This window comes from Sceloporus undulatus, chromosome 8 (assembly GCF_019175285.1).
Source record: "Sceloporus undulatus isolate JIND9_A2432 ecotype Alabama chromosome 8, SceUnd_v1.1, whole genome shotgun sequence".
In the NCBI taxonomy this organism is placed as follows: Eukaryota; Metazoa; Chordata; class Lepidosauria; order Squamata; family Phrynosomatidae; genus Sceloporus; species Sceloporus undulatus.
The window spans coordinates 6,449,737-6,474,428 of NC_056529.1; the positions used below are offsets into that span (position 1 = coordinate 6,449,737).

The 24,692-nt window shown below is 40.7% G+C and overlaps 1 protein-coding gene and 1 long non-coding RNA gene across 3 annotated transcripts in view; one reads left to right on the forward strand and one right to left on the reverse strand.

Moving 5' to 3' along the window:
- ADAMTS18 (ADAM metallopeptidase with thrombospondin type 1 motif 18) overlaps positions 1–24,692 on the forward strand; it is a 67,671-nt gene that overhangs the window by 14,165 nt on the left and 28,814 nt on the right. The window contains exons 4-8 of one of the 2 annotated variants that reach the window (XM_042480906.1): positions 10,625–10,907; positions 14,058–14,257; positions 16,502–16,585; positions 16,993–17,152; positions 21,396–21,501. In XM_042480906.1, the coding sequence (XP_042336840.1) occupies positions 10,625–10,907; positions 14,058–14,257; positions 16,502–16,585; positions 16,993–17,152; positions 21,396–21,501 (833 nt within the window). Of the gene's footprint in view, positions 1–10,624; positions 10,912–14,057; positions 14,258–16,501; positions 16,586–16,992; positions 17,153–21,395; positions 21,502–24,692 lie in introns of those variants that run through there. The other variant, XM_042480905.1, reaches the window with a different exon arrangement.
- LOC121937579 overlaps positions 13,555–24,692 on the reverse strand; it is an 85,368-nt gene continuing 74,230 nt past the window's right edge. The window contains exon 5 of the long non-coding RNA XR_006105170.1: positions 13,555–14,200. This is a non-coding gene — a long non-coding RNA (uncharacterized LOC121937579). The remainder of the gene's footprint in view (positions 14,201–24,692) is intronic.

The window sequence follows — 24,692 nt, forward strand, 5'->3', positions numbered from 1 at the left end:
CACAACCATACAAAGAAATCTAAAATAAGGTGATAGCCCTTGGTGATGGTAATATCTGATATATTTTGCACTGTCAAAAATAAATTATGGCAGTTGAAGCACGAATATGAGAAATGATTTATCTATTCCTGTGCCAGACTGTTGGGAGCAATCTTGAAATGTCAAGGAGATGGATTAGGTGTTTTTGAAACAAGTCTCTTCTGTATATCATGGTAGTATGTTAAATGTCTGGAACAAGCACAGGTACACATTCACAGGTGGTTTTTTAAAAAGGCATGAAGGATATGGAAGGAAATAGGATGACTGCTTTGTAAGACCCAACATATACAATTTTGTTGGGGCTGCAGTGCAGGCTGCGTTGCCTGTTCCTGCAACTGAAAGAGGACCCCTTGAAGAGGATCCGTGGAGCCAAATGTTCAATGCATAACATAGAAACATAGGGAATTTACCTTAAATGACTTCAGACACCTTTTCTGTCTATCCTTATAATTCTCTGCTCTGACTGACAACAGCTTTCTGGAGTCTCTAGAGCTTGGAATTAATTAATCAGAAATATTTTGTGACCCATGATTACTTTTGGGATGGAATTCACAATACAGTTACGAATGTGTAATCTGGAGTCATGCATTTGTGATTTATTCATAGTCGTGATCTCTCCATATTCAATAGCATAGGGAATATGTGGGATGGTGAAAGTCCTCCAATTTTGACTTATGGGTCAGCCATGGCTGAAAGCGATGGGGGTCTGTTCTCCAGTTGATCTAGAGGCAGCACTTTCCACCCCTTTCTTGTGAGTGATCTCTGGTGTGCAGAGGAAGTGTGACAGGGATCTAGCTTCTTACTGTCTCACCAGAGATTGTTCATGGGACAGGGCTGAAATGCCAATCTGCTGCATCCCAATTAACAGGAGAAACAGACCCCCATTGCTCACAGTGGCTGCTGACCATTAAGTCAGGATGGGGTGAAGTCAGGTTGTAAGATGCTACTCAGCTAAGCAACTAGGACAGAGATGTAACTAAGTATGGCCTGTTACAGACAGCCAAAATAAAGCTGCTTCGAGTCACAGTGGAGGTATGGTGTTTCAATGATGCATGAGTCCTAAGAGTCCAGAAGTCGCACCAAAGCCACGCTCCTGTCCTTAGGGCTGGAGCGTGGCTTTGGTGCGACTTCTGGACTCTTAGGACGCATGCATCATTGAAACACCATTCCTCCACTGTGACTCGAAGCAGCTTTATTTTGGCTGTCTGTAACAGGCCTATAGCATGTAGAATTCTGTCTATGGGCTCATCTACACTGGCCACCTAATTCAGGGCCAGTCCAGAGCATTATGCCTTGGACTTGACCTGGACTGACGATGATGGTGACCACATGCCCCTGATCAAATCTGGTGTGACACCACATAGTTGTGCACACAGGCCAGTTGGGCCAAAACCACATCCGCCTCACTCACCCATCCCCTTGTCCCCAATGCCACTGTCATTGTCTCACTAGTCAAGCAGCTCCCTGCAAGAGCCTGTTGGCATAGTTACTTCTGCTGAGGTCAGAATGGGGTTCCCAGACATATGACTAACAAGGAGGGGGTCACTGTGCCCCTTCTTTATCGATCATATGTCTGGGCACCCTATTTTGACCTCTCTCAGGGACCCGCTTTGCTGGTGATGTAATGTGGTAGCCATATCTATCTGTCCATGTGTGAAGTCATGTTCATACATAAAGTGGTTTATGTGTGTGTACATCTGGTTTTTGACCTGGAATGTGTTATGCAAATAAGTCAAAGTTATCTCACATATGGTAATATACAGATGGAGCTAGCTGTTCATGATTCTTCAGTTGCTGTATTGGCTAGAATTGTAGCTCAATACATCTGGAGGGCAAATAGCTTCACAACTGAGGAAAGCTGGATTACAGAACCATAGAATTTTAACATTGGGAGGTATTTTGGAAATAATCTAGTCCAAAATACCTGCCCCCAAATGCAGGTATCTGCAGCAATAACATCCTTGTCAGCCATCCAGTCTCTGCTTAAATAGCTGAGAGCCTTAGCTTAGTGCTGTATAAAGGCATAATAAAATGTAGGATGAATCCTGCAGAGATTATTCCTTAGTCCAAATGTGCATTGCTTGTGACCCTCCAGATCATGTGGGATTGCCTCTCCCATCATCTTTCTCTACTGCCTGAGTTGTAGCCAGACAACATCTGGAGAGCCATATCTTTCTTTACCAGATGTATTGGAATGACTGTAAAAGCCAGTCAAGAACTAAGAAGTGATGTCTAATTCCTGGACACGTTCTTACAGTGTGGTTTTCAGAGCTCAGCACGTCTTCTCTGTGAAATGACTGCTTCGTAGCAATTTATGTACAGTGCACAATTATACAGACTAGGGAAGCTGGGTGTTTTCTGACTACCTGCTCTGAATGTAAAGAATTTCCATTTTCTTGAGTGCCATTTATGGGATCTACAGAATATTTCTTGCTTTAAATGGTGTGCAGGATTCCATGCTGGAATCACTCTTACAAAGTTGATGGTGATCGTGAATGCCAAGTGTTCTAAACACATGCAATGAACGGTCATCAGAAGATAGACTGGGATCTTCTGGGAGATATCTGGAAGATTTGCAGTCGATGAGTAAACTAGGATTTTTGTTTTCCAGTTACAACTGGAAGAACTAAAATGTTGCCCTACACCACCTAAATTAGGCTGCTGGGAAGTAATTGTTGATGGAAAACTGGGAGTGGATGTATGTGTGAAAAGACTTGTGATCTTGGTTGTCGTATCAATTCCAGATGTTCCTGGGCTGAGCATATGCTCAGAGGAACCCTGTTTCTTAATTCTTAGTGCATGCCTACCAGCCTTGAGCTACTATTTTGCACCTGTTGCCCATTTGTGGGTCTCAGGCTTGTAATGAAACATAAGGTGCATCCCATAAACCCATAATCCGCCCACCCTTGATCTACAGAATTATGTAAATGTCAAATATTATTAAATTTACTCGTAACTGTTTCCTCTTGTCCTTTCTTTGTGGTCTTTTATAGGCTAACCAAAGAAAAAAACCCAGTTTAACGGTGGTCCTAGAGACCATCTTTTGAGAACATGATGTTCTAGGCAGTAAGTCTTGGACAAACTCCAAAATCAAGGTTTTCATCAAGAAGTGGTATTCACAGCCTGAAACAAAAAAATAATCGAATACATGTCTACCATATGGAAGGAAAATGTTAACTTGTTTATACACATCTGAAAAACAAAGAGTGTAGGGAGGGCCGGGGGTGGAACCTCTTGCGTCCTCCATGCTGTGTCCCTCATCTGATCCCTTATTCTCATCTTTGATTTTATATTTGTAGGGCCATTTATGACTGATCTCCTTTTTCTGTATAACAAGAACCAAATGGATCCACGCACACAGTTGACAGCGCGCCTTGCATGACAACCCACCACCAAGCAAACTTCATATGTTCGCAAAGTCATAGCATGTAACTGCTCCACATGGGGATTTGGCACATGGGAACAGGGAAGAACAATGTGCCAGACTAAATGGAGCATTAGAAAAAAATAATAACCTCAGGCAGTCATTTTCAAATGTGCTAGTGGGATGTTAGATCTCACTAGAAGCCAACTGCAATGTTTACTTTTAGCAAGGGATTTCTGTAGGGAAAAAGAGATGTTCCAGAGCAGATGCAGAGGGTATTATTCACACTACAAAGGGACTATGAAAGATTTCCTTCACATATTGACTTAGGGAAAGGGCAATGTCTTCAGTCCCCCTTTTTAAAAATTAGTTAATTAATTTTTAATTTTAAAACAATGACGCTTTATCGCTAAGGTCTACAAAATAATTTTGTTCCAAATCAGATTGTTGCTCCATCTGACCCAGAGATGTGCAATGTCTGCCCTTCTAGATATTGTTGGATTCCATCTCTAAGCATCCTATGCTATTACCAGTGCTTGCTAGCTCTGAAGGGAGTTGTAATTCAACAACATCTGGAGGGTCATAAAGTTGTCTATCTAATTTTTTGTGGTCTATTCTGGCCAAGAGTCACTCTCTAGGATCCCAGACGGATTTTCACATCACCGGGTTCACAATTTTTTCAATGGATGATAGTCAAAACTGCAGTTTGGGCCTTCAGCATGTCTTCTAAGTGTTCTGCAATTGTACTGTGGCAATTCTCCCCAAATATACCTCATATTTTTAGTTTTGGAGAAGTCCTGTCCTCGGTGTCCCCTTATTTGGATGTACAACTCATCATGTTGTATTTATTTGTTCCTTTAACCCTAATATCACATCTAGGAAAAATCTTTAAAAGCAATTAGTCTCAGTACCGTGTAGTTAATTACCGTTATATTATAGCTATCACTTTAAAATTGTTATTGTTATTTCTGCTTCAAATGCTACAGTCCACTGGGTAAGAAGTGCGTATAAATACTGGTAGGCAGGCCATATGACACATAACTATAAAAGTAACTACACTGCAAAAAGTACTGAAGTTATCTTTTTTTACACTGATGTTATAATGCAACCTAATGCTTTATTTATTGCAGAAAGGAATCAAGGACAAAATAATTCATTACATATTACGAGTTACTTTGCAAATGTTGGTTTCTACATGTAATGACAGATAACTCATAGGTCAGCAGAGCACCTAAAGCCATTTTTATGACCCTGGACTTCTGGCTAGGCAATGTTTCACTTGTAACAGACAACACGAAGATGATCCATTGTAAGTTCACAGGCATGCCTTGCACTGCATGATCTGTTTGCTATTAAAACCTGGAAGTTTGGGGATGTTTACTGTATATCTAAAATTTAACGTTGTTATCTCGACTTTTTACTGTGTGGGAAACTTTGAGGGGGGAGGAAATAATAATGAAGAGATAGGATTTTTAAACCTGTTGATCTTCAACAAAAATATTGCTGTTCTGGAATTCAGATTTAACACAGCTTGAACTGAAGCCAACAGGAACGAAATTTACTACTTTATCACCCTTGAATATCAGAATGGGATTCAGATGGGCCAAGAATGTTTCTTTCTTTCGTATCGGCAATTACTGGAGAGAGATGACATTTACTGTCCTTTTCCTGCAGACTCCTGCAGACATGCCAGATAAACTTGTTTTACTTGGGGGTAAAAAAAAAAAGGGCAGGGTTCCTATGAACCTTTCCATTGTCTTCTATATAGTAAGCGCTTTTAGAAACCTAGGGAACTACTTAATTCTTTGTCATGAATGGCAAAGTGAATGGCAGCTGTAGTCCAGGGTGCAGACAGGGCTATTTCCTACTTCATAACTGTTAATCACTGGTGGTCTCCCAGCCAAATGTTAATCAGGCCTGGCCCAGCATACTTTTTGAAATCAGAAAAGACAGTGTGTACTTAAGGTAGTGTCCTACTTTTGGGGATTGCTAATTGGAAAGTAGGGACAGGAATGGATCAATGAAATGTGTCCGGAGAGGAGCAATGAGGGCCGTGTCTATGTTTGTGTCTTACTCTGAGTTCCTTCTAGGCTGGGTGCCATCTGGCCTGGGAGTTTCAAATTCTGGCACTATTTCTTGTTTCATTTCCGATTGTCTAATCATAAGGTTAAAGATTTTTGTGGTTAAATGTTGTCAAAAAAAACGGTGCCTGACCGTGCCTCTCTCTATGCAGTATTAACAAGCATTAGTTATGGTGCCACTGATGTTGTCTCTAAGAGATTCTCTGCCAGTGTCCCCCTGCCCCCAATACTGAAGATGCCATCCAGTAGCTCTTTGGCACATTTAGTTTGGTTCCTCAGCAAAGGTCTGTTCGCCATGGGTGACCCTACCATCAGCACTGCTACAGTCAGCAAAACCGTTTGCCACACAAGAGCACACAATCTTACCACCATGGAAAAGATGCAATAGTGAGAGACAAACTCATGCTTTTCATGACAGTGCCCATGCCCTGGGAACCCTAGGACCAACCAGGGGGTCAGTTTGTGGCAGAAAATCCCATGAAGACCTTTCAATTTCCAGTAAAAATAAGGAAATATATATAATGAAAGTCAATGGTGTCCCTGGGAGGGGGGGTCTAGAAGAAGGGACTTCTGGGGGTGGCATGTATTCCCTTCCTCTGTGCCGCCTGTCCCTTTTCTGATGTGAAGTGGGTGGGAGCCCATGTGGGGGAGAACAAGGACTGTGCAGGATAGTGGGAGTGCACATGGGGAGCATGAGGATGGCACAGGAGGGTGGGGGCATGCATGGGCAAGGCTTGACTGGGTGTCACCCCCCCCTTCTGGGGTGTCACCTGATGCAGACCGCACTATTGGAACCCCCTTGTTATGCTACTGCTTTACTAGCAATTTGCTACTTTTTCATGCCAAACTGCTTTCCTGTGGCTGCTACTTCATCTGGAATAATGCAGGGGCTGGTACGATATCATCTTGTGCAGTCTGTTAAAAATTGGAATTTCCCTCTCTGTCCTGTTTCTTTTACAGCCCCTGAGCAAATGGAGTTGTAGCTTTGAGTAGAAAGACAACATGGGTGCGGGGGAGAATCTTTATTCTATCTTTATCCAAAACTGTTTTCAGTGCATTTGTTGTGTAAATGGCAAAAATAAATTTAAAAAATCAGGTTTTAAAATGTTAATGGTATATAACAGGTACTCCCAGAACGCACTGATCCAGAGGGCAAGGGAGGCAGAAAATCATTCTGTTTTGTATTTCATATTACAGAGGAACTGTAAGAATTTGGGTGTCTATAAGTGAAATAGTCTACATATAATCTTGAAACTATGGAATCAGTGTAGACTTTAAAAAAAACTAACCTCACAAAAGAATTAAAATAGTAGTGTACATCATTGCTACACAAAGATGGAAACGGATGTCTCAGAGATGTTTTTAAAAGACCCAGTCAACTGCCAAAGCACAAAGACACCATTCAGTGCAACCTCATCCCTCTGTTCCTATCTGAATAATTAGAAGGAAGGATAGTCTTGTTACCTTCTTTCAACTATTGCCGAAGATTCGGAAATAGTGCTCATTCTTGTGGGAATAACTCGAACTGAACAGTCTTGTAGCAAGAGAACAAAATGGTTGTTTGAATGGTTCTTTTATGTTCCTGAGGATCCCTTTAATTTGTGGGTGAACTGAAATGCTATGTTCTGTAATGCAGCTGAACATTTGAAGGCTTAAAATATGTACTGTCCCAGAAAGCTGTGTCATTATACTAAACACACACACACACACACTCCACAAAATGACCAAAGCCTGTCATTTCTGTAGCATTCATTATTTGCAGAATGGCAACATTTGGTGCGTTTGTTTTTGCAAAGCAACTACGCCCATATCCATATGCTCATCCTTTAGTTTCCCTTTTGAGCCAAGTCCACTCAGCATTAGGGATATAGTTCTAATTTTAACATTATGTTACAGTTACGATTTACTAAAAAAACTAACTATAAACAAATAACATAAGGAGTCACTTTCTTTATAATGAATAATGCCATTGAGTTACTTTCAAAAGTAATGTTCCGGACTATGGGGAGATTGGGATGGGAAAATGGCACCATGGCTTTGAACCACTTTGGCTTTCTCATGGTTGCTTTGGATTTTCCCCACTCTACATACATTGAAAGAAATCTGACCAAGGATCCCATCTCTTTTCTTAGTTTAGATCTTAGAATCATGATTTTGCTTGGCCTTGATTTAACATTGAGAGTAATTCAGGGGACAGTTGTCCGGAGTGTGCTGGTCCACCTGAGATTATTCATCTCATCACACCAAGGAGAAATTTACTGTTAAAAACCCTGCACTACTTAATTTGATTCATTTAGCACAATGCTCAGGCCATTGTTCTGATGGCCCTCTTATGTCTTACGTCTTGGATTTCACGTTGTTGCAGTTCATACCTTATTATTTGCATCTGGTTTATAAATTTCTGGGCAATCTCTGGGCAGTCCAACATGCATATTGATGAACTGTTGCTTGTAATTTGATTAACACTTCATGGAAGCAATTTTCTGCAGCTATGAAATTTTGTAGCTGCAAGGCAGAATTTGGAGAGGGGAATTAGTCTTCGTCTAGAATTCTCTCTTAATGCAACACAGACAAGACAATGGCAATTTCTGAGGAGCTCCAGGGGTGCAAATGCTTCAGCTGTCTCCGAAAATCCCCCAGCACACTAAAGGTTGGCATTCTTATTAACCTACCATGTATTACCCTGTCATGTGGTTAACTATAACAGATTGAAATCAGATTACTACAAGATGTGCAATACACATCTTGATTGCAGACCATCACTCTCAGGACCTTTCTTTTGAGAGTGGACCTATCTAGAGTTGTCAGATCTCAAGGCCTGACCTTATGTCTCCAGTTTTTCTAGGTCATCTCTAGATAGGAGATGTGAGTGCAAATCCTCTAGTTTTGGTGGCTGAGCTCCAGGAGGGAGGATCACCGATTAAAGCAGCAGCTTGCTATAGTTTACAAGCCTGCACTGATTTGTTGCAACTTGACGGAGTATTTGAATGACAAGTTGCAGCAAGTGTGTTTGGGACATGAAAATACTGGACAATAACTGCACAGAAATATTTGTTTTCTCTGAAGTATGGAGAAAACTTTCATAATTATCTATCCTCATTTGATGTAAAGACAATAGTTGAATATTAACATCCCTTCCCAATTTGAGCATATGATGCCTTGGATATGTGAATGAAGCATCAGAGATAAGCTGATATAGACAGGACATCTTTCTCAGCTCATACAAGTACAATCTCTTCCTTGTGAGTTGCTCCTCACATTTAGCTGTGAGGCCTCAACTTTGGCATAATGAAGTGATTTCTATGTCGGTATGAACTGCCACTAACAGATGTATCATGAAAAGCTTAACATTTTCTGCCTAGAGGCCAAGACAAAAATTATTGCCATCCCTTGAATTAGTCTCTGTAGCCAGAAGTAATGAAAACCATAATAAGGAAGTAGATGCTCTAACTGGGGAACAGGTTTTGATCCATTATGTTTGACTTTCAGGAAACAATAGAGAATAAAGAAAGGAAATGCAACTTGTATTTCTTCAATCAAGGACTGGGTGACACAGTCAACCTGTCATAGCCTATCTGCCACCTGAAATCTATGTAGTCCTCAGCAAAATTGATAGTGTGTGTTCATACCGGGGCTTGTCTACACAGTTTAAATACTCCTAATTCTATTCAAACAGAATATGATTCCATCCACACGTGTTTTGGAGGAATTTGGTTTTTTTGTGGCATGGACAGGAATCCTCAAACTCTGCAGAAAAAGGAATGATGGTTTTTACCAGAGTATCCACAAGGATCATCTAACATATGGCTGGCCGTCCACCCACTTTGCATTGATTTGCATGGCTGCATATTTTGGGCAGAGGGAGAGTGAATAGATGCAAGTTTGCACAGGAAAGTGAAGACAACTAAGCACTGATGTGAATGTGCGAAAATCTTCATCAGTTTGCATCAAGTGTATACACAGGCCTGTGTGATCGTATTATAGAATCATAGATGAACCCATTTGCTTGATTTTAGTTTAAGTTCATTTCTCCCCAACCCAAATGATGGACCTTGATAATAACTGATGAAATTTTGAAAGAAACCTTTGTAATAGTATAGTACAAGTATGCCAGCAGAAGTATAGGATCTTGGCCTAAGTTGACAACCATCACTATATTTTGGGCATATGCACTCTGTTTTCATTATGTACTTCATGAAGAAGTACATCCCTTTGTATATCTTGAGCATCCCTTCATTTATCAGCTTCATTTACCGACCTAAGAAGAATAGAGTTTCTAATAGTTTTCTAACTAATATGACATGAAATAGTGAGCGTAGAGTTATAGTTGAGACCACAATGTGGGCAGGTTCTTACAAGGGAAGCACAGACAATTCGGTTCCATCTGGTTCAAATCATTTATGAAATGAAGCCTCTAGGAATAAAGTTCAGATATTAGAAACCTTTAAAATGGCAAAATACAAAACAGACTTACTGTGTTTCTTTTCCTTCTCAATAGGAGGGAGCAAAAGCAGTTAGCAGATGCTCTGTGACTCATGTAGAATACCAAATGATTATTAGGTCTCTGTCTCTCTTTTACTGAATATGAATGGTGTCATTTCTTAATAACTGATCACATAAGGATTATGATCACATAAGGATTACGATTTGTGACTTGCCAGTTCAAAGTCAGCCAGTTCACTGAGTCTAAAGAACAAGTGGATTAAGTCCTTGACCAAAACTTGGAAAGATGCTTTGGGAGACAGCAGTTTCCAGAATGCTTTTGTGTATATGATGCATTACTGACTGCAAGATTCTGTGAATTGAAGTAACTTTTCCAAGCTATGCCCTTAATGATGAGTGAATGAGTGAAGATGAGATGTGGTGCGTGCAAAGGCACTCCTAACCTAGGAAAGGTGTTAGTGGCTGTGAAGTAAGTCTTGTATTGGGGAAACAGGTGGGTAAGCCAGCCATTACCACCAGTGGTTCCCATTGTGGTGCTTGGATTCCAGAAGTTAGGCAAGGATGATGGGTAATGATATAAGACCCAAGGGCTACAGTATGCTCAAGTGCTCCCTCATCTATTCTGGCTGCATCTGAGAAACCATCATCTAACTGAACCTATTTATAATCTTCATTTTTCTTTATATTTATCTTTTAGTCAGGTTTGATAAGGACAAAAGAGAACGACTTCCTTATATCTCCATTACCTCAACACCTAGCGCAGGAACACAACTACACGCCGCCCGCCGGACACCATCCGCATGTGTTGTACAAACGGACCGCAGAAGACAAAGTGCACCGGTACAAAATAGATTCAGATCCCCATCACTTTCCCCCTGGCTATCACAGAAATCACACTGCCCACAAGTCCCATGTTCAAGCAAATGATTACCACCACGGAAGGTTTCAAAAGCAACATTTTTGTGGACGTCGCAAGAAATGTATGTAAGGAAACTTTCTCTCTTCTTTTGATGTAGACGTTCATAGATAACTAGGTACTTTTCTCGGTAGTTGTTTGCAGTGATGATTTTGATGCTGACTGCGTGTTTTAAACTGACCACATAATGGGAACATCCCAAGTTTAATAGCGCTGATGGAGGGAATCTCATGAATACATAGAGAGCCATGAGATCAAAGCATTTTCCATTTCTTTGAATGGCGGTAATAACTTCTATGATTCTGCCACTTGTACAGAGGTATTCTGGAAGCTGGAGTATATAGGGAACACTTGGCTGTTGTAGAAATACGTACATGCTTAAAAGCATAATTAGCTTTCTCATTTTCTTGATAGGGAAACGAGGTTTAAACCTCAGTTTATGTCTGTAGTGGTGACTTTACCAGCTCTGTCCCACATGCAGAGGTCTTCTTACCCCCTAAAACTAATGAGTCTCTGTAGCTGTGATGACTTTGTCCATTTTCCCTTTTATACTATGCATAGATTATTTATGCATATATTGCTATGCATATCATACTTATGCATATTCTGCCAAAAAGTTTTCAGAAGTTTACAGTAGATACCTGGGGCACTCAAAATGACTCCATATATATATATATATATATATATATATATATATATATATATATATGAAGCATTTCCATGGGCATCAGCAAAATGCTGGTGAAGTAGCTTACCCAATATATCAAGGAGGGTTTTTCCAAGCTCCAAACTTTTCCTTAGTCTGTACAGTAAGCTACCATGTATCTTGTAGAGATAGAAACTGTGGAGGGAGGTTTGCACATGACCCAGCCTCCACATGATCACTCTTCTTTACGCACTGATGATGAATAGTAAGATCCTATGAATTCCCTAAAATGCGGGTAGCTTGAACCTTGTCCATATATTCACCATTAATTTATTTATTTGAATTGTAGCCATGGCTTATTTTCAGTGTTCCAGTTAAAGGATTTATTAAGGCAGGAAGAATATGAGATCATAAGGGCTTCACAATATAATTTCATCCCATGCAGTAGGTAACCTTTCCAAGCCACCTTTGTCTTGAGATTAGTATTGTCTTTGCTGTTTCTATTAAGGAGAACAGGGAGTTATTTATATAAAGGGAATGCTATTACTAAAGCATGATCCATTTGGCATGCCAACTCGGTTGTATTGTGCCTTGAAATAAGCAGCTTAAAACCAATGCTGACTAAGTCTGATTTTTATAAATGCTACATGATGAGTGCAAACAATGCCGTAAGGCCTGCATCTTAAAACTGGTGATGTTGATAGATATAAAAAGTCGATCTATTGTGGGTGCGTGTGTGTACACATGGGCCTTCAAGCTATTGACTTATGGTGACTCCACAGTGTTTTTAATAGACAAGGAATACTTCATTTGTCATTGCCTATCTCTAAAAGATAACCTACAGCACCTGGGCTTCCTTGATGGTCTCCTAGGTTAAATGGATAAAGAGAGAATTTATTAATCAGGACTGTCCCTGCCATATTTGTTTGGTCTTCATTCTTAAATAAACTTAAATAATATACTTTATAGGCAGGTCTGGGCAACATGTAACCCTCCCAAGTTGGTTTGTATGGCCCTCAGGTTCCCATCCAAGCTGAGGACCTCTTTAGGGCACAATATTGTTACACACACAACAAAGAATTTTTCCACCTCTTTTTTCTGCCAAAGCCTTCATACCTTTATGCTTGGAAACCTTTGTGAGCAGTGCCTTTTCCATTAGGAGAGCTGCAGTCAAGAAATCAGAAGGAGACTAGGACTTGGAAGGGCAGCTATGAAAGAACTGGAAAAGATGCAAAGACATAACTCAGAACACTAAAATTCAAAGATATAGCTGTGTTAGTCTGTAGGCAATAGGAACATGTGATACACAGTATTTCTTAAGTCAGCTACAACAATTGTTATCCACCTGCTCTTACCATAAATAATGATGCAGAAAGCATGATTAGCATCTGTAAAGAACGTTACTAGAAGCTACATTATTTAGAGAAATAGAGAACAATAGAAAGCGGAAGGAACTGTTGACAGAGGTATTGTGTTATGTGGTGCATACACAAATCTCACTGTTATCCCTCAATATGTTCCCATGTTGTTCAAAAGTATGTGTGCAGTAGCTAGCCACAGGCTCTAATGAATGCACCTAGTGGATGGATACAAATAGATGGCGGTCACATTTACACTTTAAAGATGTATAATTAAACCAATTTAGGTGTATACCTAAAAAGTTATGCGTGAAGAGAGGTAGTGTTAAGCCAATGTCTACAAGTTCTTCAGATCCCATTCATTTTGACATGGCAGTGGAAGAAAAGAAATAGGTGTGTACACCATGGAACCCACAACAAATTATTGGTCATGTCGACCTTCATTCTCTTTAAAATATGAAGATCTCAAGAGATTAATTTTAATGTATTCTGATTTTGTGGTTTAGGCATTCATTTGGAATTAGTTATTCAGTGGCAGAACTGAAAACCAGTCTATTGAACGTTAGGATCAATCTGCAGAACGGATATGTTTCATTTGACCCAAGTGGCACCATATTTGTAGAGATCAGACTTCATGCATCTTTTTTTCTCCAAGGAGAATCTAGGACTTTGGTTGTTGTCACAGCAATCTGAACATTGTTCCATGACTATTTCAGCTTTCGGGGGCTCTCTTCATTGTAAGCTTGGGGTGCAGTGCAGATTTTTTTTTGGGGGGGGGGGCAGAATAAACAGCTGGCCACAAGCAGTGTATTCACTCGAATTAGTCCCAATATAACAAAGGGAATGAGAAAAAGAAGTGTGCGCATGTGTGTACATCACAGACAGATAAAAATATTCAGGCAAAATTTAGATGTGTTTCCTTTTCCCAAACATGTGAAACTCAGTGTTTTCCTGTCTATGACTTATTAAGTCTCCCCCTGTCTTCTCCTTCTCCTTCTCCTTCTCCCCAATGAAGTATGAATCAGAAATTGAAAAGAATTCGGTACCTAATAGCTCACTTTAATCCGTATTTGGCATCCATCACAATACTGTAGATTCATTCAGGGTTCTAGTTCCTTGACACTTCAGTTCTGGTCCAAACTGCTCATTTCAAAAAGAGCCAGTTTTCTAAGCCTTTTCCAAATCTGTGTTCTGTTCCATTTCCTGTTAGACGCACCTAAGCCACCCACAGAAGACACATTTGTTCTTTCCGATGAATATGGAAGTTCGGCACGGTTGAAAAGATCCCTCATTAAACATCAGAAAGGTGGAGCTTTGAATGTTGAAACTCTGGTTGTGGCTGACAGGAAAATGCTGGAGAAACACAGCAAGGAGAATGTTACCACCTACATCTTAACGGTGATGAACATGGTAAGGATGCATGTGTGCTAAATTGCTAAATGTACTCACACTCATTAGTTCAATTTAGTGATGATAAAGTTGGAAAAAGAGAGAGGTTTGAATATTGGGCTGGGATTCTGGGAGACCAGGGTTCAAATCTCCACTCAGCAATAGAAACCCACAAGTGACCTTGGTCATACTGTCTCAGTCTCAGAGCAGGGCAATGGCAAAATAAACCTTGCCAAGAAAACTCTAGAAGCTGATTTGGGTGAACACAACAAAAACACCTTGTTCATAGTACAAAATGTACTTTTTGCTCACAGTAAGCACACAAATTTTGGAAAATGTTTTTCTCCTTGCAGTACTCAAAGAGTATTCCAAGCATAGGGGGCTATTGCTGCACCTGAACAGTAGGATCCGGTCACTGCGTCAGTGTTATCTTTACAATTGCACATTGAACAAGTTTGGCAAAAGTCTGGGAAAATGTGCAGCGAGGCCAAAGGCAGGAAGGAACATGGCACAAAGAAAGAAGGCACAGAACAGCACCGAAACAAAACAAAGTTTCAACAAAGGGAGTATTTTTTAACCCCGTCACTAATTTGATGTGTTGCGCCCAATGCGCTCCTTTAAGGAGACAGATGGAAATGAGAGAATCTTTGGCAAAAAAGCTTGGTTAAAAGCTGGCTGATAGACTTAACGTAGCGAAGATAGAGTGAAATATATTTATGGAGACGTGTTTTTCTTTCATAAGCTATTTCCTTTTCGCAGCAGTCCTTGGCCTGGTCTGTGCGTAGCTTTTGTACTTTCAAGGAGCTGTGTCATTTTGAATTAAAGAGCACAATGCTGTCAATCGCAAGGCCTTGTTCAAGCGATTAAGCCCTGCTCCGGTGTGAGGAAGGAAAGGAGGTTATGAACTTGCTCCCTCTTCCCCTCCTGACCTCTCTCCTTGCGTATGCTGGCTTGAGCGTTGCTCAGAAGTCTGAATGCCTACTTCTCTGGAAATAAGTCCAGTCAGCCCTCATTAATGAGAGATGGTATACAGACAGTTGGACCTCAAGATCGAGCGAAAGGGGGAGAAGATGTGGGTTATGAAGCAACACCAGCCACTACGTTGGGTCTCAGTTGGCTTCCAGCCATAATTCCAAGTGCTTCTCTTGACCTATAAAGTTTTTAGAAGCTTATCACACACATTTTAATCCCTGTTATGGGCACTGGAAGGGGATGCTCAGGAATGCGCGCGACCGAGAAAAAATGGATTTTATTGCACAGCAAATTGTCCTCAAAAGGGCCCCGTTCCATCCCCCAGCACCAAGTTGTCCCCATTCAGTGCTGAGGGGTGCCATTTTCCTCGGTTGGAAGACTTCCGACCAGAATATTTAATGCTCCTCAGCACTGAATGGGGACGGCTTGGCACCAGGGGTTGGAACAGGGCCCTTTTGAGGATGATTTGTTGTGTGATAAAATCATTTCCCCCCCCCGGCCATGCGCATCCCCAAGCATCCCCTTCTAGTGCCCATAACAGGGGGGAAAGTGTGCGAGTAGCTTTGTATAATCTTGGGAGCAGTCTTCCTGAAGACTATATTCCATATGAACATGTCTCTTGATACACAAGAACATGATGCTTTGGTCCCTCTGAATCACATTTTGCTGCAGAATCTACATAAAATTTAACGTAAAGGGTAGATAATCTGTAGCATTTTCAGCTGAACAGACTTAATCTCCCATGTCAGCCACTTTTCACATAAAGCTTATTTTAATGAATACACAAAAAAGCAGAGAAAAAGAATTCACCCCAGTGGTGACAAATTTATCAATTTGCTTTTGCCTTTGTGGTACTTATTTGTATCCAATGGAGTATATAGGGACAAAATACGTCCCATGCTATTTTTTCGTGGGTTATGATGTGGCAATACAGATATTATGTGCTCTGGTTGTCAGGAAGTTGGCCCTGTTAAATACCTACATTGTGGTCAGACAAAAAGTTGTACAAGTTGTTCAGTTCCTCACTTGGCTATGAAACCCAATGAGTGACTTTGGACAAGTCACATGCTCTCAGCCTCAAGGGAAGGCAATGGCAAACCTCCTCTGAACAAATCTTGCCAAGAAAACCTCATGATACGTTCACTTTTAGGTCACCATTAGATGGAAGCAAACTTGTAGGCACACAACAACAACAGAGGTAATGGACTGTGCCCTTACTACTAGTTCTTATCCTTACTGTTTTCCCCCCCTTATTTTTCCTTATTTTCTTATCCCTATAAATGCTTCACATAGGTATCAAGTCTTTTCAAGGATGGTACAATTGGAAGTGACATCAATATTGTGGTTGTGAGCCTTCTTCTTTTGGAGCAGGAACCTGTAAGTGACATGCCATTCTTAAGTCAGAATGTATTCTTTATCACAGTTGTGTGTGTGTGTCACATACAAGCCCTACGGAAGCATGTATTGAATTTGCATAGCATTGTAAACCACCTATTAACAACAACAACAAAAAACCCTCTTGGATTTAATATAACTTGTGAAGAATTTTTAATGTTCATTCAAGCTCCAAAATGCTATTGCACAGAGTGAGTCAGAGTACACTCAGGACCCAAGATGAGACTTTATCACACCCAACTTTTATAGTCCTATAAAAATGCAGCACTCCATAGTTAGAAGCCCCTTCAGCAACACTCAAAAGAGACATTTCCCATTATCTTCCAAGCATTCTTTCTTGTTTTGTTGCTGGCAGTAGAATTTTCTGTTTGTCTATGGATTATTTGTAGGGCGGACTGGTGATCAACCATCATGCAGACCAGTCATTAAACAGCTTTTGTCAGTGGCAATCAGCTCTGGTTGGAAAGAATGGGAAACATCACGATCATGCCATCTTGCTTACTGGATTTGATATATGCTCCTGGAAGAATGAACCCTGTGACACTTTAGGTATGCGAGGAAATATTCACTGGTAAAATGGTGTTCTTGTTCAGAGGGAAATAATATGTTTCGTCAGGTCTGAATGATAGACAGCAGCCTAAAGTCAACATTAGTAAATACTCCAATGCTGTTGGTTGGTTGGTTTTCGGGTGGTGTTTTTTGTTTAGTTAAGATAACCAAAAAAATGGGTGTGCAAGTAAGTTTAGAGAAGACGAAAAGGGGGTGGGTGAGTTTGCTTCCAATAATATTCTTTATGGGTTTGGAGAATGTCTAGTATAACGTCTGATGTGGAATTTGCACATTTGCTCTAGCACACAATCCTAGACACATATGTAGGTCCAAACGCATTTGTAGTCTGTATAATGTTAAATGGATTTTAGGTTTCAGACTGTTTTTTTACTTCTCAACAACTGTGAGGAGAAGGAGTCAGCATCAGGTCTGTACATTTCTTGTGTCACAATCCTAATTTTATCTGCCCCATACTCATATGAGCTCCAAGAGCAGTTTTAATTGAAACAAATGGAATCTTCTTTCCCAAGTTTATTGCAGGATGTGGGGGTGAACTGCATGCACCCCACATATGCAGTAGTCCCAGTTCTGATCAAGAAGTAAAAAACTGGGCACATGTATAGTGCATTTTATAATGATTGATACTCTCTTTCATAGAATGAAGGAGAGAGTATTTGTTCTTTCTGTCCTCTTTTTTCCTACTGTCTTCCACAATGTGAAACACTATTTTGGATTGTTCATACCAAGTATTAGTGGCCCCATACAGACAGGCCAAAATAAAGCTGCTTTGGGTCACTTTAGAGGTATGCTATTTAAATGATGCATGCATCCTAAGAGTCCGGAAGCTGCACCAAAGCCACATTCCAGTCCTAAGGACTGGAGCACAGCCTTGGCGCAGCTTCTGGACTCTTAAGATCCATGCATCATTTAAAAAGCACATCTCCAAAGTGACCCGAAGCAGCTTTATTTTGGCCTGTCTGTTTGGTAAGCCAAAGGCAAATGCTCTCTGAGCCAAGCTTGGCAAGAAAACTGTATGATAGGTTTGCCTTAGGGTTGCCATAAGTTGGAAATGACTTGAAGGCACACAACAACAACAACAACAACAACAACAACAACAGCAACAATGAAGCTTTTATAAACTTGGCCACCATGAAAGAAGTGCTGGTATTATTAGCAGTATTTTATACTGCTGATTTATTGTCACTGCCACAAAATATTCCATGTCCTTCCAAATACGATGCTCACTGTATTGGCCAGCTAGACATTGATGGTTTGACACACCTGTGAATCTTCCATATTAGCCAAGGGAGGTGTGTGCCACATGCTGACATGGTTATGTGCACATCACAGCCCATTGACTAATATGTCTAATATGGGCCTAAGTGACCATGTTTCCTTTTCCCCATCCATGGTGGGGTTGGGAGAACCAAACCCCTGTGGTTGAAAAGAGCATGCTTTAAAACAAAACTATCAAGAATGGTGTGAGGCCGATGGAAAGAGTGAGTAACTGGGATTATGAGAAAATTGCCAATAATTTTAAAATGAACTTCCTTACTTTTTTTGTAAAAAAAACCCCCTGCTTTTATTTAAATTGAAAATTTTGCAAGATGTACAAATCTAATATTTACAGCTATCTATAATCTTATCTGTGCTTCTCTGGCAGGAATGGGAACAGAGTAAGGCTTGGCACTGTGATGGATTCATGTTTTGCCTGGTTTTGAAGTACTGAGCTTTAGGGAGATAAGATATATGCACAGGTTAAAAATAATGTGTTAAGTGCAAGAGGAATAGCTGTGAATATGAATTTGTTCAGTTGTGCTGTGAGGGCTCAAGAAATGTGAATTGCCAAAGCAGTTCAGTAACCATCCGACTGTTTATGAGTTTTTCTATTTTGGCTAAAATGATATATGCACAAAGATGGAAAGAGACACCAATTTCTTTGCGAGAAGATTTGTTGTTAAAACTGCAGAAATTGATAAATTGACTGTCTTGATACCTGAGAATATTCTGGAGCACTTTAAGAAGGAATGAATGATACGTTCTATAAGGGATGTTTTGTTATGGTTTTACATCTTTAGAAAAGAGATATGTAAGAAGAGGTTTTTCAAGTTTTATATCTTTAGTTATTCCTGGGTAAGGATTTTTATCTACAGTAAGACAATATGACTGAGATTATTTAAGTATTATATAGACTTTTGAGTAAACTAAGAGGAGATAGGTAAGTATAATAATAATAATAATAATAATAATAATAATAATAATAATAATTTTATTTATACCCCGCCCTTCCAACGATCAGGGCGGCTTACAGAGAATTAAAACACACACAATCCATATTAACAATACAAGAAGATTAAAACCATACAATTACATCAACACTTCTAGAAAATAACAGGAAAAAGCCCCGTAGCCCAACCTCTTGGCCACGGAAGAGGAGGGAGGCCCACAGGATATTTATTCGGGGAATGCCTGTTGGAATAGGAAGGTTTTAAGGTCCTTCCTAAATTGGGCCAGGGTAGTAGACGAGCGGAGCTCTATGGGCAGCGCATTCCAAAGGGCTGGGGCAGCTGTGGAAAACGTCCTCCGGGAAGTGGAGACTAACCTAGCCCCAGGCACCTTCAGTAGCTGCTGCCCAGACGTTCTGAGGGTGCGAGGCGGAATGTACGGGGAGAGGCGGTCCTTTAGGTATCCTGGGCCCAAGCCATTTAGGGCTTTATAGGTAATTACCAACGCCTTATATTGAGCTTGGAAGCGAATGGGCAGCCAATGGAGATCTTTTAAAACCGGTGTTATATGGCTGGTCCTGGGAGCGCCAGTGACCAGCCGGGCTGCCATATTCTGCACCATTTGTAGCTTCCGAGTTTGGTATAAGGGTTGCCTCATGTAGAGTACATTGCAGAAGTCCAGTCTCGAAGTTACCAGAGCATGTACGACCGTTTCAAGGTCCCTCTGGGCCAGGTATGGGCGCAGCTGGCGAATCAGCCGAAGCTGATAACAGGTGCTCCTGACTGTCGCATTCACCTGAGCAGTCAGGTGAAGCGACGAGTCAAGAAGCACCCCCAGACTGCGCACGGAGTCCTTCACAGGGAGCGTGACCCCGTTCAGGACAGGTGGAATCACCGCCATTCCTGGACCAGGAATTATAGAATACTATAAGTATTATAGAATACTATAGTCAGATATAGTGAAAACCACTTTTTCCCTGTTTCTTTTCTTTGGAATGGGGTTTTGTTTCTTAGTTTTAGAATTAAATTAAGATTATTTTACTGAATAATCTACATCTTTTGAAGTTAGATTTGTTTTTCCCATCTATGTTTTTAGCTATAGAAAATTAGAGTGCATTCGTCTGTTTTCGGTTGTTTAAATAAAAAGAAATATTTTGCGGGAAAAGGAGCATCTTTATATTGATGGGATTTCTACTCAACAGCATAATTACTATTATGATTAATCTGGTTTCCAGGGCAATGAAGTGTGAAAAGGGAAATGAGAAAGTAACACAATGATGCCACTCTTTCACAGGCTTCTCTTGTTGCTGTGTGTCTTCAAGTCATTTCTAATGTACAGTGACCCCAAGGCCATATCTCAGGGTTTCCTTGGCAAGATTTACTCAGAGTGGGTTTTCCATTCCCTTCCTCTGAGGCTGAGTGGAAGTGACTTTTCCCAAGGTCTCCTAGAGAGTTTCCATGGCTGTGTTAGGATTCAAACCCTGATCTCCAGGATCACGGTCCCAGTGCGCAAGCCACTACATCATGCTGGTCCTGCCAGGTTTCTCTAGCAATTATCAAATCAGCAGGATGAGGAGATGTCTTCTCGTTTTGGACGGACGCTGTGCTTGGGGAATCTTCAGTTTAGTCATGTTGTTTCAGATTTTGAAAATATCTCTGGCACTCTTTTTTTTCTTTCTGGCTGACCTTCAGAAAAGAGCTGGCGCCCCTTTTTAAAATAGCTTTCCCAGCTGACTGGACTGATGTTGAGTCAGCAGAGAAAATGAGCCTGTGTTGGTTTTGCAGGCCAGCTGCTGCAGACAGAATGCATTTTTCTTGGATCAGGCCCAGCATTACCATGTGTATAAGGATTTGTCTTGTTTATTCCTTCTGCATGACAAAACTAAATATGCTCTGGATTCATACATAAAACATCTCTGCCTGCGTCTCTGTATGAAGTTATGAAGCACAATACACACACACACAGAGTGTTGTTGCTTTCTTCCGTCACTTTGCCATTCCCCATCACTTCTTGGCAGGTTTTGCTCCCATCAGTGGAATGTGCAGCAAATACCGCAGTTGTACCATCAATGAAGACACCGGTCTTGGTTTGGCGTTTACTATTGCTCATGAATCTGGACACAAGTAAGCTATTTCTCGTGAGTCTTTCTTTGTACAAGCTACTAAAGCATGATGATGATGATGATGATGATGAGTACCATAAAAGTTTATATCCCACATGTTCATTAAAAATGCTCCTTGGTCAAAGCAACCTTACAGTTGTGTCAGTATTGAAGATATAGTCATATGTTTGATTATCCAGTTTTTGCTTCTTTTAGGTAGGAGGGAGATGGGAAAAGTTATTTGCCACAAACACAATTGGTTAGCCTTCCCAGTATACCTTCCCAGTGGGCCCTTGATATCTACTAGGGTTTAGTTCCATGATCCCTGGTGGATACCAAGATCCATAGGTGCTCAAGTCCCATTAAATTCAATGGTGTAGTAAAATGGTGTCCCTTATATAAAATGGAATCTGTATTTTTAAAAACATTTTCAAACTGTGGATGCTTGAATCGATGGATCAAAACTCTGTGGATATGGAGAGATGACTATGATATAGCCGTTATTATATACAGATAACTTTATATGAGGTTTCTGCTACCAGGTTTTGCCTGTTGTTGTTGTTGTTGTTGTTGTTGTTGTTGTGTGCCTTCAAGTTGTTTCCAGTGTGTGATGACTGTAATATGATAGCACAGAGTTTTCTTGGCAAGATTTGTTCAAAGGAAGTTTGCCATTCTACCTTCCCTTGAGATTGAGATCATGCGGCTCACCAAAGGTCCCCAGGTGGTTTCATGGCTGAGCAGGGAATTGAGCTCTGGTTCATTGGCTTTATTCCCAAAGGATTCTTTTGATTTGAGCTTAGAACTCCTGGGGGTGAACTTTCAAAAATCCACAATTGGATTTCTTACATACTTATTATATGCACTCTTATTCTTTTGATGGTTGCGCATTTAGCATATAGGATAAATTGGCTATTTTCCCCCCAATTTACTACTTTACATGTGGTGTTTTGTATCTACAGTTTCCTCCCTGACCTATTTCAGAAAGGGGTTGGTGGATGATGCCTTTAAACAGGTTAACATTTGCCATGACATTAGCTGTGGCACTGAGCACGAAGGCAAGATTAAATCTAAAATTCCCATTGTACAGGAAACTGTATAGAAATACATCCCACATAGAAGCTCCCCTTTGTTTGCTGACAGTTCCATTCAGCTCATCCCCTTTTGTCAATAGCCATGCTGCTGTCATCCCATTCACGTGTTACATGAGTCTCTGATTCTGCATGACTGCTTGAAGCTATTCAGTTGTCATTGTGCAAATATGCTGTAGACCATCAGCTGTGACCTCATGTCTACCAAGAGTGGCCCCTTTGGCAGACTGCTGTCCATCTGAAAGGAAATGAGGACTTAAAGGCTCATCCTAAAAGCGGGAATAATTTTGCCTAGGATTTCACTGAGGGAGGGACAGAATGGGAGGGAGAAAAAAAGTCAACAAAATTACAATATTCAGAACAGTACCTCTCCGCCTGTGTGCAGGTGTACATATTTTCAGTGGTTGGGAACATGGTTGAAGCAGAGGTACAAAAAGTTAGTATGTAACTACAGCCTTTTCTTTAAAACTGGCTTCCTCTGCCTAAAAGAAAGTCTGTTTGGTCCAGCTGATGGACTGATCCTTGCATGCACTAGTATTGCCTCCTCCTCAGAGGATGGGCAGACTGGTCCAGATGGACAAAATATAATCCAGGAATCATATTATTCCCATTTTCCATCAGTCCCTCTTTTCTAGGTTAAAAAATACTGGAAGCCTCTGGAGTCATTTAAACACAGCCTTGTTCTGCACCGTCGAACATTTAATAATCACCCATTTTTCAAAACTCGAAGTGGGCATCAATCTCACTTCTCCTGGAAGGTCTCAAGGTAGAATTGCCTCCCAGATCTTGCTTTTCTTGGCAGCTCCTCCTTCTTGTCCAGGATGCTTATAAATGGTTTGAGATCACATTGGGATGGAATGCTCCATCTATTGAGATCAGTTACCTCTCAGCTTGCCCAGCCCATGATATCCATTATTGTGCCCTATGGAAAGAGATGCTGTGCAACAAATAGATTATTTTAAACTTCAACTTGATTTTCTTCCTGTTTGATGAGATTTGGGGGATTTAGTTTCTCATCCCCTATAGACACACGAAGCTCATTGGGTGTCTCTGAATCACTTATTTTCAGGTTTGTTTTGAGGAGTAAATAGGGAGAAAGAGAACACTATCTCATGCTCATTGGAATGGAATGGACAAATCAATAAGATGAGCGAGAGAGGAGGAGGGGTGATGGATGGATGGATGGATGGATGGATGGATGGATGGATGGATGGATTGATTTGGGGACTTTTCCAGTAAAAGTGGCCAATTTTTATGGGGGGGTTTTCTGAGCATTTTCTCCCTTTTTCTGTTATAACCTTTGCAGCTTGGCATAAAAATGCTGATATCCGAACAGGAAGGATTTATGAAACGCCGTCCAAAAAAAAAAGTATATTGGAAAGATTGCAGTACTTTCCTTTGGCAATAGCTGTTCAAAATTTCCCCCATTGTCATTTTTCCAAGCATGTGCCTTTTCAACTGTATAATATGGGAAATTGGCAGCCATGGCCAGATGCCTGCAGGCAGATGATCTTTAGAAGTGTTGCCTAATGATCCTATTAGCAGATAGATAGTAATTACAGATGGGAGGGCACATTTGAAACAAATAAAGGAGGGTTTTTTTTTGTCAAATAAATCATGTAAGGCTTAATAGAACTTCCTTCCCTACGAAATGCAGGATAGGACAAAGAGGCTCAACTTGGATAATGAAAAGCAAAGGCTTTACAGATGGAGCACTGTAGCAACCTAGATTTTACAGCGTACATTTTGCATTTAAACTACAGCTCAACTAATATTATCTCCAAAGATGTTCCACCATATTTGTGGCTGATTAAATTGGTGGACAAATTTACTAAACATTCTTTGAGAGGGATATTTCCCCCCCCTGATATGTGGCTCTTAATGTCTAATGGCAATGGCAGCTATTCTTTCTTTCCCCCCAACTTGTCCGTACATGTGTGTGTGTGTTTTGTTAATGATGCTACAGTGGCAGTCATGTGGGAAGCCTGTCTGCCATTTTGTAGTCTCCACAATGCCCCAGCGCCAAACCATGTAGAACATGGTAGCAGAAAATGACAGCCACTCCAAATGAATGGTGGAGAATATTCAACACTATGACACTGGGAAGAATTTTGCATGTTTAAAA